General features: G+C 36.2%; 2 protein-coding genes across 2 annotated transcripts; both read right to left on the bottom strand.

The window, feature by feature from the left end:
- Positions 1-2,068: 2,068 nt before the first annotated feature.
- On the bottom strand, positions 2,069-2,675 carry LOC126971701 (uncharacterized protein KIAA1143 homolog). Its single transcript, XM_050818099.1, has one exon. It carries the CDS (start codon positions 2,569-2,571, stop codon positions 2,179-2,181), a length of 393 nt encoding a protein of 130 aa, XP_050674056.1. The 5' UTR covers positions 2,572-2,675; the 3' UTR covers positions 2,069-2,178.
- Positions 2,676-9,211: 6,536 nt separating this feature from the next.
- On the bottom strand, positions 9,212-11,902 carry LOC126971666 (cytoplasmic dynein 2 light intermediate chain 1). The gene is made up of 4 exons (XM_050818049.1): positions 11,780-11,902; positions 11,293-11,638; positions 9,524-9,774; positions 9,212-9,437 (listed from the first exon to the last, which is right to left on the bottom strand). Exons 1-4 carry the CDS (start codon positions 11,882-11,884, stop codon positions 9,225-9,227), a joined length of 915 nt encoding a protein of 304 aa, XP_050674006.1. The 5' UTR covers positions 11,885-11,902; the 3' UTR covers positions 9,212-9,224.
- Between the last annotated feature and the right edge of the window lie 3,587 nt (positions 11,903-15,489).

Raw genomic sequence — 15,489 nt, 5'->3', positions numbered from 1 at the left:
TAATAAATCTATACCAATGATTTATGAATTAATATCTCATAAATTTGAAACATTAGGCATGTGTAGAATTAATTATACATATAATTACTGATAATGTACATATTTAAGTATAAATATAAGAAAATAAGTAAAAACCTCTTTTCTATACTTTAACATAATGTACATACTCCTTTAGCATATATGGGACAGTTCCTATACAGGTCCCGGGTTCGAATCCCGGTAGGTGCAAGCATATATATGATGAATATGGATGTTTGTTTCCAAGTCATGGATGTTTAAATGTATTTATATGAATATATGTATGTTTAAGTGAGTATATTGTATTAAATATATCATTGTCTTGTAACCCATAACACAGGCTATATATCCTTAACTTGGGGCAAGATAATTTGTGTAAAAAGTGTGTCAATATTATTATTATAGCATGCTCAATGAACAGAGCTACTAGGTGGTACAGAAATTTTTGATCACATTGTCTAATTTAATCACATAATAATATTTTTACTGAGAATTAAGTCAAGTCTTATGACTAAAATATATAAGGAGATAACTCCTTATCATAATATAGGCCACTAAGACTGATGTCACAAGTATAAATGTGTTACAAAATATAATTATCAATGCAAAAATTTTTGTCATCCCTAGTAAGCTGTCATGTCAGAGAACCAGATTATTAAACAGAAAGGCCTATATACCTATTTTACCTAATAATAGTCTACTTTAATAGTTTTTCTATTTTTCATTCATAAATGTTTGCTACCTCAATACAAGCATTTAATTTTACTCAGGTACTGGCTTCAAAAAATGTGAAGTTGGAAAAAATGTTTATGTGAAGGACAGAGTGTATTCTCTGATTGCCAAGTGATGGAACAGTGTGTTGGATCAGTTTTTGCATCAATAACACAGACCATGGTGCAATATCCCACACAATCCATATCCCAAGTGAGGTTGTGTATTGAGCAAGGAGCACACTGAGCTGTTGAATAAATATAAGAATCGGTAAATTTGACATTTATTATGAAAGTGTTTTCAGGTCGTTTCGTTAGAATAGGTCTTTTAAATTTTTTATCATTCCACAAATAGGTACATTATGGGTAGTCTACTCTTTAATTTTACTGAAATAGGGTCTGCACATCAGTGAAAATAATATTTTTTGGGGTATGTAATACAGTGTTACTACAGATCTAATGTGAATGGACTCATTATAAGGCCCCATTTAACTTCCTTTTGGCCTGACTGGTGGTTTTGTAACAACCTGTATATATATATATATAGATTTTACAATTTAAATTCAACAAATTGAATCATAATTATATTGACACTTTTTACACAAATTATCTTGCCCCAAATTAAGCATATATAGCCTGTGTTATGGGTTACAAGACAATGATATATTTAATACAATATATTTACTTAAACATACATAAATTCATATAAACATACATAAATACATTTAAACATCCATGATTCGGAAACAAACATCCATATTCATATATATATATGAGATTTCCACCTTTGTATTAACTCAAAACGAAGGGGCCGAATTGTTTATTATTTATAATTATTTTTATTCCTACAGTAAGGTAAGGATGGGTATTACGAAATTCACCCCGTTTTTTTTATTATTAACAGAACATCTTCTGTCCGGTCAGCTTGTGAAATATATAATCAGAATACAACTCCCATACACTGATAACATAAAAAAGTTGTCATCACAAATTTTTATTTTCTCTTATAAAATGATTCCTAATGCTACCTTGTCCACTTGGTAGTGTTGAACAGTGAAACAAATAATTGTTAATAATCTGGCCAATTCTCATAGCAACATGAAAAAAGTCTCAAAGTTCAGAGAAATATTGGGGTATACCAACATAGCTACACAACAAATCTTAAGTATAATAGTTCTACAATATTATGTAACTTTGGCCAATAGCCCAACCATTATGAGATATAGATTTGTGATATAAATTATATTTTTTTGAGGCAAAACAATAGCTATCCAATCCAGATTCAAATAAAAGAATATGTCCTAATGTGGTAGTTGAAAATTAGGGCAAATTAAAAAAAATTGTTAGTCAGAATTATAATAAATTAAATTTAAAATTTATTATAAACTTATTACTAAGATATATAACTAATGACAATATAGATATCTAGTTTAAAAAGTAGAATTGAATTTCAGTCAGATATTTCTTCATCATCATCATTAAATGATAACATATCCTTATTGCTATTACTTTTATTATTTGATTTAATGATCTTATTTGGTGTGTTTGATTTCCGTTTAGATTTGAAAATAACTCTTTGGCTTAGATCCGCCTTGGTTTCCGATTCAATTTTATCTGCTTTCTCTTTCTCTAGATCAGCTTCCTCCGCGGTTAAGTCGCCTTCTTTTAATACAACTACTTGAGGTAATTCACTTTCATCATCTTCCACAAAGTCCGCTTCGTCATTTTGAAGTTTATCGAATTTGTGATTGACGCTTTCTTCATAACCTGCCTGTTTTTTAAGAACTTTCAAAAATGGGGGGTCGTCAGGTTTGATATAATTAACGTTCCTTTTTCTATTCATGTTTGATTTATTTACAAACTTACAAGACGTTACAAAGCATAAAAATGAAATAACTTTAGAATTCACATTCAGAGTAGGTACTGCACATAATTAATAATATACAAATAAACACTTTTTTTTAGACTTTGACAGTTGACTTTTTCCCACAGAACATTATTTTAATAAAAAGCGCGGGAAACGTTGAATCGATTGATCGTTTTTTCTTACGCTGAATTTTTATTTTTGATTTTATCAGTATTAGTTTAGTATATTTAGTGTTGATATATTAGGTTTAGTGTTTAGCTAGAGTCCAGGTAAGTTTTCAATGTATATCGTAATATGGACAAGCCGCCTGACTTCACCGCCCCGGGGGCTGAGATAGTTCCCCCGGCGGCTAATTTTATTACTGTATCGACAACTAATGAATAGGAAATGGACACGGATAGTTATGTTTCCAAGCGTACAAGTCCCAACAGATCTCATTGACATAAAATTTGCAAAACCTGTAATATGAAAAAGAGGAAGCACGCTCATGCGGTGGGTGGTAAGACTGGATGTCGTTGTGGAGAAAGACATTTCAATAGAAATTACTAATAAACCTTTAGAAACATCTAATATCACTAGTGAAAATAATTCAAAAATTCCCTCAATACCCTCTATTGGTTCAAATCCCAAAGCTTTCATTTCTATTGGAAGGATTAAGTACAAGAAAAATGACAGCTCCATTCATTGTGCACGTACAAAGAGAAACAATTACACCAAATGACAGTACCACTCTAAAAAAAAATCGAAATATTATTCATGGTTCATTAAATCAAAAAGGTAGGAACACGATGTCCTTATCTTTCTCAAGTTTTACTGATGCTGACACCTTCATTGATTCCAACTTAGAAAAGATGACCTTGAAAGCATTTATTCCATCATTCCAATTAATGCGCGTGGGCTCTGTACGAGGAGTGCCCTCAGTCCTGGTCAAATGAGGACGTTATTGAAAATGTGTCAGTGCCACTAGGTACTGAGAACCTTACCACAACCACTAGGTTCTCAAAGTTATACAAATAAATTATAAGACTATAGTGGAGGGTTCTCCTGTCTGGAAACCTACTCAAAATGTTGTTCTGACATTCGATGGCCAGGTCCTGCCAGAACGTATATTCGTTTGTTTTAATTCCTTACCAGTAGAGCTATACACATACCCAACTATACAATTTTTCAATTGTTGTCGATTTGGACATACGAAATTGCAATGCCGATCAAAATGTTTATGTTACAAATGCGGTTCTGAACACACTGGTGACTCTTGTAATGTAAATGAGGAGAATGTTACTTGTTGCTATTGCTCAGATAATCATTTTGTTAGTAGATCTTGTCCAGAGTATGAGCGTCAAAAATAAATTAAAATTTCTTTGGCACAAAAATGCATCTCATATGGGGAAGCAGCAAAATTGATTCCTCCTATTAATAAATCCTATGCTTATATAACAGGAAGAACATTAGTTTCTTATAATACTCCAGTCCATATATCTACTCGCCCTCATTCGTCTCATCAGTCACAAAACAATCTATAGAAATCGTCGTACATCTAAATCTAAATCAAATAATGGTTATGATCAAGAGGCTCATCAAAATATAATCAAAGAATTTCACACTCCTGCAGCCCAAGATGGCTGTGCATTGGAAAATACTTGCACATTGACTACATCAGATATCATTCAAATTCTCATTCAGACATTAACCCAGTCTAATATTAAAATACCGTACAACGTTGCATCTATAATAGATATGTTCAACAATCCAGAAGCCCTTAAAAATGGCAGTACTTCAAAAGATTCTATAATGGAACTGTTGAAGTGCAGTTAAGAAGTAGTATAAGTAGGCTTGTTTATTTGTACTCTCTGAGACTTGGTTTAAGCCAGGCTTAAGACAAGGCTTTTAAAATCCACGGATTTTCTTGCTTCAGATATGATAGTGATGGGTATGGTGGTGTCGTTTTACTTATAAGAAACATTATCTCTTTCTATCCTCTATCACTTCCTACCCATAGTAATTTTTCTGTGGTAGCAGAACAGATAAATAATATTTGTGTAGTTTCTATATACATATATTCCTTTCGCTACTTCTTCAGCTCTTCACTACTTTAACAGTCTTATCACACGTCTTCCTCGTCCTTTTTTAATTTTAGGAGATTTCAACTCCCATCATATTTCTTGAGGATGATCTCTACATATTGTGGTGAAATCTTGTTAGACATACTTGATTCTCATAATATTTGTATACTTAATTCTGGTGCTCCTACCAGACGCACAGGGCCTAACGTAAATATATGTACCCAATTGTTATTTCATTTCCGACTAATGATTCGCGTTACTTACAAAATTCTTACAGAAAGCCACGTTTGAAATGAAAAATGAAAAAATGAAAAATTATGGGATAAATTTAAAAGTGCCGTAGACCTTAATATTTCGGATTTACCCAATTTATCGCATGGAGTTAATAATTGTCGCAATGCATTTACAAGTGCACTACTACAAGCAGCAGATGAAACATTCCCTTGGAAAAAGTCACCTAGTCGCCATAACCCTTCTCCACCTCGGTGGGATAAGTATGTACTGAATTAGTTAAATTAAGAAAAGAGGCTGAGAAACAGTACTATAGAGACATGTCAGACGAGGCATGAAAAAACAGGCGTATCGAGCTTGGGTTGCGGCGCTGGGCTCAAAGGATCCGAACTGCATAGTTCTTAAGAGGAAATACAACCGTGCCTCCAGATTTTTTAAGCGGCAAATCGCCCGTGCAAAATCAAAACACGTCGTCAAAATCGGCGAGCAGCTTTCCAGTTACCCGACCGGAACACGCAAGTTCTGGTCGTTGTCGAAAGCTGCTCTTGGTAACTTCAGCCAGCCGTCCATGCCGCCGTTGCACATGAGGAATGACACCCTGGCCCATACGGCAAAAGAGAAAGCCGATCTCTTGTACACTCTTTTCGCCTCCAACTCGACTCTTGACGACAACGGAAAAACACCGCCGACCATCCCGCGGTGTCAGAGCTCTATGCCTGAAGTACAGTTCAGACAGAAAACTGTTAGGCGAGCTCTGTTTTCGTTGGACGTCAGGAAGTTGAGCGGGCCGGATGGCATTTCTCCAATCGTGCTTAGAACGTGTGCCCCTGAGTTGACGCCGGTGCTAACGCGTTTATTCCGGCACTCTTATTTGAAAGGCGTAGTCCCTGACTCATGGAAGTCTGCTCTTGTCCATCCGATCCAAAAAAAAGGAGACAATTCAGATCCGGCAAACTACAGGCCTATTGCTATTACCTCTCTGCTCTCCAAAATCATGGAGAGCATAATTAGCCGTCAGCTCTTGGTATACCTAGAGGGTCACCAGTTGATCAACGACCGACAATACGGGTTTCGCCATGGTCGGTCGGCAGGTGATCTTCTGGTATACCTGACACATAGATGGGCTGCGGCTAATTTATTGCGAAATTCAATAAATAATTCCTAACAAGTCATGGTTCTCTGTCATTAAAGTTGATAAAATCATTACCACCATATTGATAAGAATGCTCCTTGGACACACCACTTGTCCGGCAAACCTTGCAAGGTTTCATATTATAGATAGTCCACAATGTTAATGCGGACATGACTTTGGGGATCTGGATCACTTATTCTTTTCCTGTCCTAAATATGACTGAACTTCCTTTTTAGATAGTTTGATATCCATCCGTGTCACTTTCTCCACTTCTATAAAAACCCTCCTGAGTTCTGTTGATCCCATATTGTATAGTATACTTCCTAAATATATTCATAGCAATAATATTAAATTGTAAATAATATATAGTACCTAATATATTTTATCTGAAAATTATATATATAATATTTATTTATTCACCTACATTTATCTTAGCCATATCAAATATCAAAATTCTCGTGTTGTACATTTTTGTAACGTGATTCGTTTCCCTATCTTAAAATAAATAAAAACACTTTGAAGTAGAACATACAAGAAAACTTGCAATGTGAATCGATGAAAGAAAACTTGAAGCTGGGGGATGCATGGAATGTGCGAGCCAAAGTCTCCAAAAAGGAATGAAATTAAAAAAAAAACACTATTTTGTTATTTTTTTATTTCCTTAGGTTGCGATTGTTGTTGATCACCACAATTTAGCCGATGTTAGGCTCTTTAGAGTAAATATTAGGATGACGCAATCGCTCGTCGTACCGTTTCGCTGCGGCGTATATTTGAGCGAAGCGAGGTAAACTAAGTCTGTGTACAAAAACAAAACAAAATTAATCCTAACAAAAACAATAAAAAGAATCTTTTGGAATTTAGCGCCATATTTAAACACGAAGAATTAGCATTTAGCGCCTTATTTGGTCACATGAGAAACTTGTGCTGATTTACAAATTTATTATCTAAGAAACTGGCAGTCGAATCACTCTCGATTGATAGCAATGTTACAAATAAAAATTATTGTGATTTGATCTTTAAATAAATATAAATAGTGCGTGCTAATTTAGAATAATTTGTAAAACATGTTTGTTTTTAATTATAATAATTGAATGAAGTCGAAATTCAAAATTCGGTCTCTCGACAATAACCTAGAAATTTCGAAAGCTTTCGAAATTTCTATGAGTGCATTTTTTTTAAATCGGTCCAGAAATGGCCGAGTAACAATTTAACACAGAAAGCAATGGAGTCACCCGGTGGGAGCTCTGCTCAGCTTCGCTTCCCTTCGCTCAATTATATCCTTTGATGTAAGGTAGGCCACCAACAACAACAGCGATTATATATTTTATTCTAAATATTCTAGTAACAGAATATGAGTAGGTGTAGGACTACCTATCGTTACTCTTTACCCCTCGTTTACCTACATAAAAACAAGTCAAAAACTTGTTTTATATAAAACTTGTCAAATCTTAATTATTTGTTTTCGACATTTATTGCAATTGTCTGAAACATACTTTCGTTCACACTGTGGTGCTAACAAGTCTATACCAGCATAAAACACATTTGCGTTCACATATAGATCTGAAACTTGTTTCAATGACAGCGTTCACACCAAAATAACACATACATGTTCTTAACAAGTATTATTAATTTTATAGTAGTTTATGTATAATACATATTTAAAACATGTTTTATACTCTATCCATGCTTGTTGAATAAAGTTTTAAACATTGACCGGACACACCGTATTTTTTTTAAAGTGGAAAAGAAGAACATAGATGGTGGTCAAAGAAACAAACTTTGTTAGCAATATTTATCTGGGCTTGCATTAAGATATTCTTTCAATACTTTTATAATCGTCTCGCAAGCATCAGTAATGCATTGACTACTTTTTGCCTTTAATATCCGATGCAATGAATCGAAAAAAGATGAATATGAATCACTAATAGCTAGAAATCTTAAACAAACAGCCAACAAAAAAAAAATCGCGTACACCTTCCAAGGGCCGGCAACGCACCTATGATTCCTCTGGTGTTGCAAGAGACTGTGTGCGGCGGTGATCATGTATCACCGTGACCGTATGCTCGTTTGTCCTCCTTTGCGTAAAAAAAACCGTGTGGTTTCGTGGGACACCGGATAGGAACGAAGTTCCTTGTTATAAAAATATAAATTTTAAGTTATATTATAAAAATATTAATTTTTAGTTCTATTCGAGGTATAAAGAAAATAATTATTTGGGTAAGTACCTATACATTTCTTATTTTAATTTATCATTGATAAAATTAAAAAAAAAAACTACTTTACAAAGTTATTAACTTTATTTTATTTACAATGATTTATAAAAAATACATAATAATAATATACAAAGAAACAGCTATTTATATGAATAATAATAATTAAGCGTATTTATGTTTTAATAAATTATTGAGTGTGTTCTGCTAGGTACTGATTTCCTGTATACAAATTATGCAGAGTAGAGGTAAGGAGAATCATCTCAGGAAGCTGGGAGAAAAGTTGAAAAAGTGTCCAACTGTATGCTGTAATTAACAGTTCAAAAACCTTCTTCATTGGCGCTGGTGTAGGTACAGGGTATGGTATGAATGTAGCAATTGTAAATGAATTAAAGTATTAGTATTAATTTTTATAAAGAATTAACACGTTTTTGAACTTATTGAATAGACTAGAACAGGGAATCTTCTGCTATTCCCGTCACGCATATATGCAACATAGTACACAAGCTAGCTATACATTAGTAGACTGAACAACAACATGTACCTATAGTTATGCCAATAATATCGATCATGAACATGACGTGTAAAATTTTCTACGTGTTTAAGTAACGCATTTCGCGTTCATGACTTTTAAGCAATGCATTAACAACCAGGGCGCGCATCAATCATTAGGTATCCAAAATTTCGATATTACCTAATGTAGCGTACTTTCGATATCAGTTCAAAGTTTTTTGATATAATTTGTGATAGTAACGGAATAGTCGACTGGTCACACTGAACAATTAAACCCTGTATAGACATGTTAGATATTTCGTGACATGCTCGATATCCTCTGGGGTTAAATAATATTTCAGGCTTCTACAATCTCCATTCATATTATGAGGCAAAGTACGTTGGTAGATATGAAGTTACCTTCACGGCGTCGCATGGAGAATAACAATATAATAAAGAAAATTAAAAGAATAATAAAATCGCTGTGCTTTATTGAAAATACTAATGCATTTTAACATGCCCTATACAATTAAGGCCAGCTAAGTATTCGCTGATGGCTGGATCAAAGCACGCTATGTTACGCAATTCGTCGTATTTTAAATTTGAGAGTGCATCCAGGATTGGTTCAGGATGAGTGCGATTTCTAGCGATGGCGCTGTTGTTATTTTGTAGGTCTACTTCTGGTGTCACTCGAGCAATGTATCGATTTTTGATCTAAAAACGATTGAAATTAGTAACACCTTTGGAAATTAACAAAATTTACTCATTTTAAATCTATATATAATAAAAATACTTATTACTTGGTCTAAATTTGAGACAGGAATGCCAATATTTTCCCAAGTATCGGACCCTTTAGGAATAATTAAAGGCTTTGTAAAGTTTATGTTTCTGTCCTTCAATGTGATGCCTTTCCCGAATCCCATGCTATAGAATACTTCCTTCGACCTCCTGAGTAGTGGTGGTTCTTTCGTTGAGTGAAATATTACGTGTGCGTTATACAGAAGTGCAATACTTCTTATCATGGTGCACACGTGCTTTTTGATTTCTGAGTCTGAAAATAATTAATATAGATACCATATTATAGTAGGTAGGTAAGTACATATAAACACACGTAGGTTATTTCGCATTTAGGTTTTTGTCCTATACCTACTCAAATCATTTTTTATGTATGAATCTTACGGACTAAAGTCAGCTGAATCAATACCTAGGTAACACTGAAAATGTTTAGAAAATGAAAAACGGCTTAATGTAGAAAGTTGCCAATACTTTTATTGTTTTTCGAAGTAATCTCCGTTCCTCTCTACACATCGCCGCATTCGATGGAACCACTGAGAAAAGCAGTGGGCCCATTCTTCCTTAGGGGTCTCTTCTATGGAATTTTCATACGCTTTCACCGCATCTTCAGGGCTCGTAAAGCGAATAACTACCTCGAATTTTATCTTTAGTTCTTGGGAATAAATAAAAGTCGCAGGGCGCCAGGTCAGGACTGTATGGCAGATGACTCATTATCTCGACACATGCCATAGTCAAATATTCAACAGTCCGTATTGCGGAGTGCGCTGAATCATTGTCGTGGTGAAGGAGGATCCTGCTTCGAGGGAAGTGCTGTCGAATTTTTCCAAGACAACAGGCAAACAGCGATTAACATACCAGTCTGCAGTAACTGTCCTTCCATCTTCTAGCACAACTGTCGCGAAATGAATGAACCTTTCCGACCAAAGAATAAGGCAAGCATATTTTTTCCTTGACTCCTTCCTTTCTTTACCTTAGTTGGCCGATCCTCGAAAGGAGACACCCACTGAGCTGATTGTCTTTTGGTTTCGGGTTCGTAGCAATATTTCCAGCTTTCATCACCTGTGACGATGTCAAATACAGCAGCTTATCTAACATTTGGCGACACCAGTCCATGCGAAGGTGTTTCTGGTCGTCGGTTAAAGTATGGGGACTCCATCTGGTACAAAGCTTCCTGACGCCTAAATGTTCGTGTAATATTTTTTCAACTTGACACATACCAATGCCTAGGATTGCCGGTATCTGCTGATAGGTCACTCTCTTATCTTTCTCTTTCATGCGTCGCACAGCGCTGATGTTATCTTCAGTTGTCGCTGTTAAAGGACTTCCCTCACGCGGATCATCATTGAGATCTCTACGTCCACGCTTAAACTCGTTAAACCAATTGTAAATAGTGGCACGAGATGGGGCTTCATTAAGAAATGCTAATCGCAGCCTATCATAGCTTTGTTGTTGAGTGAGCCAACAACGAACGTCATAATAAATAATTGACCGAAAATTTTCTCGCGTTAGGTTCATTTTCACGTGTAACAAGAGTTTTAGATTTGCCGCCAATTCACAAAAACAAATGACAAATGAATGCAACATACTACATTAGGTTACCAAAGAGTTCTAAAATTTAAATTAAAAAAGCGTTTTCATTAGCAATGTTTCTAACTGACCAGTTCTAAACATTTTCAGTGTTACCCACGTAATATGATGGCAATTACATCGTTAATATCACCAACCGCGCAAATTTGAGTGGGTCAGCTGGTATTCAATAAAAACATAGACGTACCATAATTTTTGAAAATATCGTATTTCCCACCGATTATAATTATCTCATATACCGTTGACTGGTATTTTTCAGTAATGATCTGAAGGCATGTTTCTATTATGTTCCAGATACATTTTACTTTACTTAGGTCTATCATGACACAGATATAGAAGTTGTCATTTATCGGAATGGGAGTCAATACATCCTTAAGCATCTCTAGTTTTCCACTGTATTCCCAAACATGGCATATACATTTTTCAATCCCCGATTTTTGAGATGATTTTCTACCGAAAGAATATTCCAATACTTTTGTTTCTCGGGGCTTATCATTCTTTTCGAGAAACGCATTTATAAGGCTTGATTTACCCTGAAAAAACTTGTTGAAAGTAGTTAAATAAAAACTGATATTCAAGCAGGAATACTTAAATTAATTCTAAGTTTGACTTCACATAACTTAATTCGATGTTTAATCAGTTTTATATTATCTTCTACTTAATCATAGACTTACAACGTTTTTATTCCCTGTTATTATAATATTGGTTACAGTTGAGTTACATTTTGCTTCCTTAATAGATTTCTTTAGTAACTCTACAGCTAACTCAGGTATTGACATTCTGAATTTAAAGATCCTATAACGACACAATAGTTTTTATTAATTAATTTTTATTATTTAATTAATTTTTCGCATTTAAAATACAAGGTAGGTACCTACGTTATTTATTGTTTATACTGTTGTTGCTATAGTAACCTACATAACAAAGAATATGCTACTCGTTGATACTCTATCGAGAGCTACATAGATAATACACCTATCTTTATATCTACAATTCTTCTTACGTGCGTTAACAGTGAACTCCTCCTAAACGGCTGGACCGATTTGAATGAAATTTTCTGTGTTGTCTTCAGGTGGATTCGATGATGGATTAGATTAACAATTGAACTACCTCCTAAATGGTGGTGGTGGTGGACCGTTTTAGATGATTTTTTAAGAGTGTTCCAGTGAATTTGAGAACGATCGACAGAATCTAAACGATTCTCAATAAGTTCACATATAATTCTTCTGCGTATGTTAGTGATCTCCTCTTAACGTCTGGACCGATTCTTCAACAACGTCTGTTGGGTCCGCTAGTATATTATATATAGAGAAAACTCACAATAATTTGCTCTCAGAGAATACTACGTAATAGGTATTATATGTCTATTCTAAGTGCCTACCTAAGAGCACAGATTAGAGTAGTTTTGAGTAATACTTTAATCGAATACTATTCTCATGTCAAACATTCACACCCCGCCATACCATTACTCAGGTTGACTAAAGAGGGACTAACGTGAGAGGGCGTTGATATCCAGAAAGATGTGGGCGGGGCCAGTGCAAGCAGCATACCCCGCACTGTCTGTATAGGCAATGAATGTCGCTGATTTGCAGCATATCACTGATATGCAGAAGAAACAGTGTAGGGGATAGAATACAGCTACCGACAACAGCGTTTATGGGAATAAGCGCGACGGCGCATGCGCCGTCGATAACAATCTTAATGCTACGATCCGCCACAAAGCTGACCTATTTGTATAATTTTCTGCGAAGTCCATAGGAAGACAGCTTCCCAATAACCGCTTTATCGATGTTACTCCATCGAAGGCTTTCACCATGTCCAGACTAATCGCGTCTTACGCTGCGACTTAGGTATATATTGGTGAGATATACCTACAAGAAGAAAATCACAAGCTGAGCTACTCTTGACGGAAACCGTACTAGTAATCGCTAATTACCTGGTGCTCGTTCAACCAAGTAACCACGAGCTAGCGGTTGATAATCTATTCCACAACTTACGTAAAAAGGGGGTAGTTACCTAATTTGGATGTGGCGACAGTTGGATGGATCCCAGCGCACACGTAGGTATCGCATGCACCAAAACTGTTCGACACCCATCCCCGATAGTACCTACCCGTTTTCGGCACAAGGCATTTTGAGATTAAACTAAGGTTTAACTACCACCGATGGACACTAAACAGTCACCAGCGGCATCTGGATCCTGTTGGAAAAGTAATGGGTAGGGTGCAGTAAAGGAACAAATCTCATCTCAATCTGCAGGCACGGTGCTCTGCATCAGGCAGGTCCACGGAAATCAGTTAGCACTCCGGATGTGAGGTCAACAGAAGGTGCAATAGTGGAGATATGTATATCCCATGCCTGGGATGCGCGTAGGCGCACTAACCAGTTTTGTCAGAGCACATGCTAAAGCAGTAAGTCGCGAACAATTCACATGATCGGTGGTACATGAGCCAAATCATTCAGCGTGGTGCATTTTGAAAATCGTCTCGGAAGACTTCCCGAAGAGCGCCTGGTGAACCCAGGTGCTTCGCCCTGTAGTTTGCCACCTCACTGCATTCCAGCAGAACGTGAGCGGCTGTTTCCTCTGCCCCCAGGCAACCTGTGCATAGAGGGCTGTCCGTGACACCTATATTAAAAAGATGCCTGTTAAAATTGCCGTGACCTGTGGGGCTGTGGCCGCACATAATATTAATCTTAGTCGACACCGAGTAAGATTTCCCTGGTAAAACGCAAGTCGGCGCAAGGTAAAGCTGCTTTGGCTTGCCTGCACTTCTCAAGGCTATCCCATTATTGTTGATGTAGTGCTTTTATTGTGTTTAGTGTGAACCAACTATGTGGCAGAGGCAGGAAAGGCTCTGGTCCGACCGGTTGGGTCTCAGAACCCCTTCTAGCCAGTTGGTCTGCCGCCTCGTTGCCCCTGACCCCACTGTGACCTTTGATCCACTGAAGTGTTAAGTTGTTTTTGCCAGCCACCTTATTTAATGCTGAGTGGCATTCAAGTAATATGCTGGAATTGATTCTCACTTTGAAGGGATTGTAATACCGATTTGCTATCAGAGAGTATTCTAATGGTGTGATCTTGAACCTCTCTGGCCAAGATAGCATTGGCAGCTAGCAGAATCCTCGAATATGCTGACATTTAGGTCTTCCAAGAAGACTCGCGTACCTATGCCTGAATACGTCTTCAAACCATCTGTGTAGAGGTCGAGCTCATGATGTGTAAGGACACTGTCGTTCCTTTCCTCGAGCTCTTTTCTGTATTTTTTGTCAAACATGAATGTCCGCTCTATTTTATCACTAGCTGCTTCCACCAGTGACCCAGCTGACCATGCTTCTGAAAGTATGCTAAGGTGTCTTACTTTGTCAATTCTCTGTGTTTTCAGATGTTTTAATTTTAGCGCAGCCATTGCCGCTTCTTGATATATGAATGGGTGGAGCGGAGGGATGCTCAGGGCTATTTACAAGGCGGCGGTAGGAGTTCTTCTCATGCATCCCGTCACCGCACAGCATGCTTGCCTTTGAAATTTTTGTAATTTGGCGATGCAAGTTGTAAGCCTGATCCTGGTTCACCACACTATACAGCCATAAGTGAGCATTGGTCTCACCACTGCTGTGTAGAGCCATAGTTGAGCTTTGGTTGGAGACCCCATCGCTTGCCAAATTTGGCCTTCACTTTAATTTTCAGTTCTGTGGTCATTCCTAGGGGACGTCGCCTCATATATCGATGCCCTGCTGATACAGGCTGAGACATTTAGGTAAGTGTTCCGAAATCGATGGGATACGATACAAACTCTAAGCGTAGAAACCTGTAGGTAATAAATATTAAATGAAAGAACACACACTCGGTTAAGTATTTATTTCATTAATAATCTGTTGTAGGTACATACTGATTGAAGAAAGCATAATACATAATAATATATACAAAAATCCCACAACTGCAAAAGCTGATTTAAATATAATATATAACATCTTATCGAGAAAATAGAATTGATGATAATCGAACAGTGAAAATATTACAGTAGGTATGTGATTGTGATTTTAAAACGAAAAGCAAACTAAAATACACGTTTTATTAGGAAATCAAAGTATAGGTAAATGGAAAATAATTTTCAGTAAGTTCAATTTGGAATAGTGTGATTAACAAAAAATGTATTTTATTACAAGGTTATTAACTTCAGGACCTACTATCACAATCATCAATATAGGTACTCACTGTTTTCATTGCTACCTGCTTAGATCATTAATACATTTGGATAGACTATGACAGCTGTTAAAACGTCGAAAAAAAAAGTGTCATACAAATCGCGAGTGTAAGACGTAGCTTATCACGCACACTACTAATATTCCTGGGCTGTTTTTATCGGTTGTCTAAAAGCAAGAGACTC

The sequence above is a fragment of the Leptidea sinapis genome, chromosome 24 (genome assembly GCF_905404315.1).
Source record: "Leptidea sinapis chromosome 24, ilLepSina1.1, whole genome shotgun sequence".
Lineage (NCBI taxonomy): Eukaryota > Metazoa > Arthropoda > Insecta > Lepidoptera > Pieridae > Leptidea > Leptidea sinapis.
The sequence above is the reverse complement of the archived record's forward strand: the minus strand, read 5'-3'. Positions and strand labels throughout refer to the sequence as shown.

What these genes read in the sequence shown, in the direction of transcription:
- LOC126971701 (XM_050818099.1), bottom strand. Translation starts at nt 2,571, where the DNA reads ATGAATAGAAAAAGGAACGTTAATTATATCAAACCTGACGACCCCCCA.
- LOC126971666 (XM_050818049.1), bottom strand. Translation starts at nt 11,884, where the DNA reads ATGTCAATACCTGAGTTAGCTGTAGAGTTACTAAAGAAATCTATTAAG. An exon ending in CGATATTTTCAAAAATTATG is followed by an intron (nt 9,775 to 11,292) that starts GTACGTCTATGT and finishes AATTATTTTCAG; the next exon opens with ACTCAGAAATCAAAAAGCAC. An exon ending in CTGTCTCAAATTTAGACCAA is followed by an intron (nt 9,438 to 9,523) that starts GTAATAAGTATT and finishes AATCGTTTTTAG; the next exon opens with ATCAAAAATCGATACATTGC.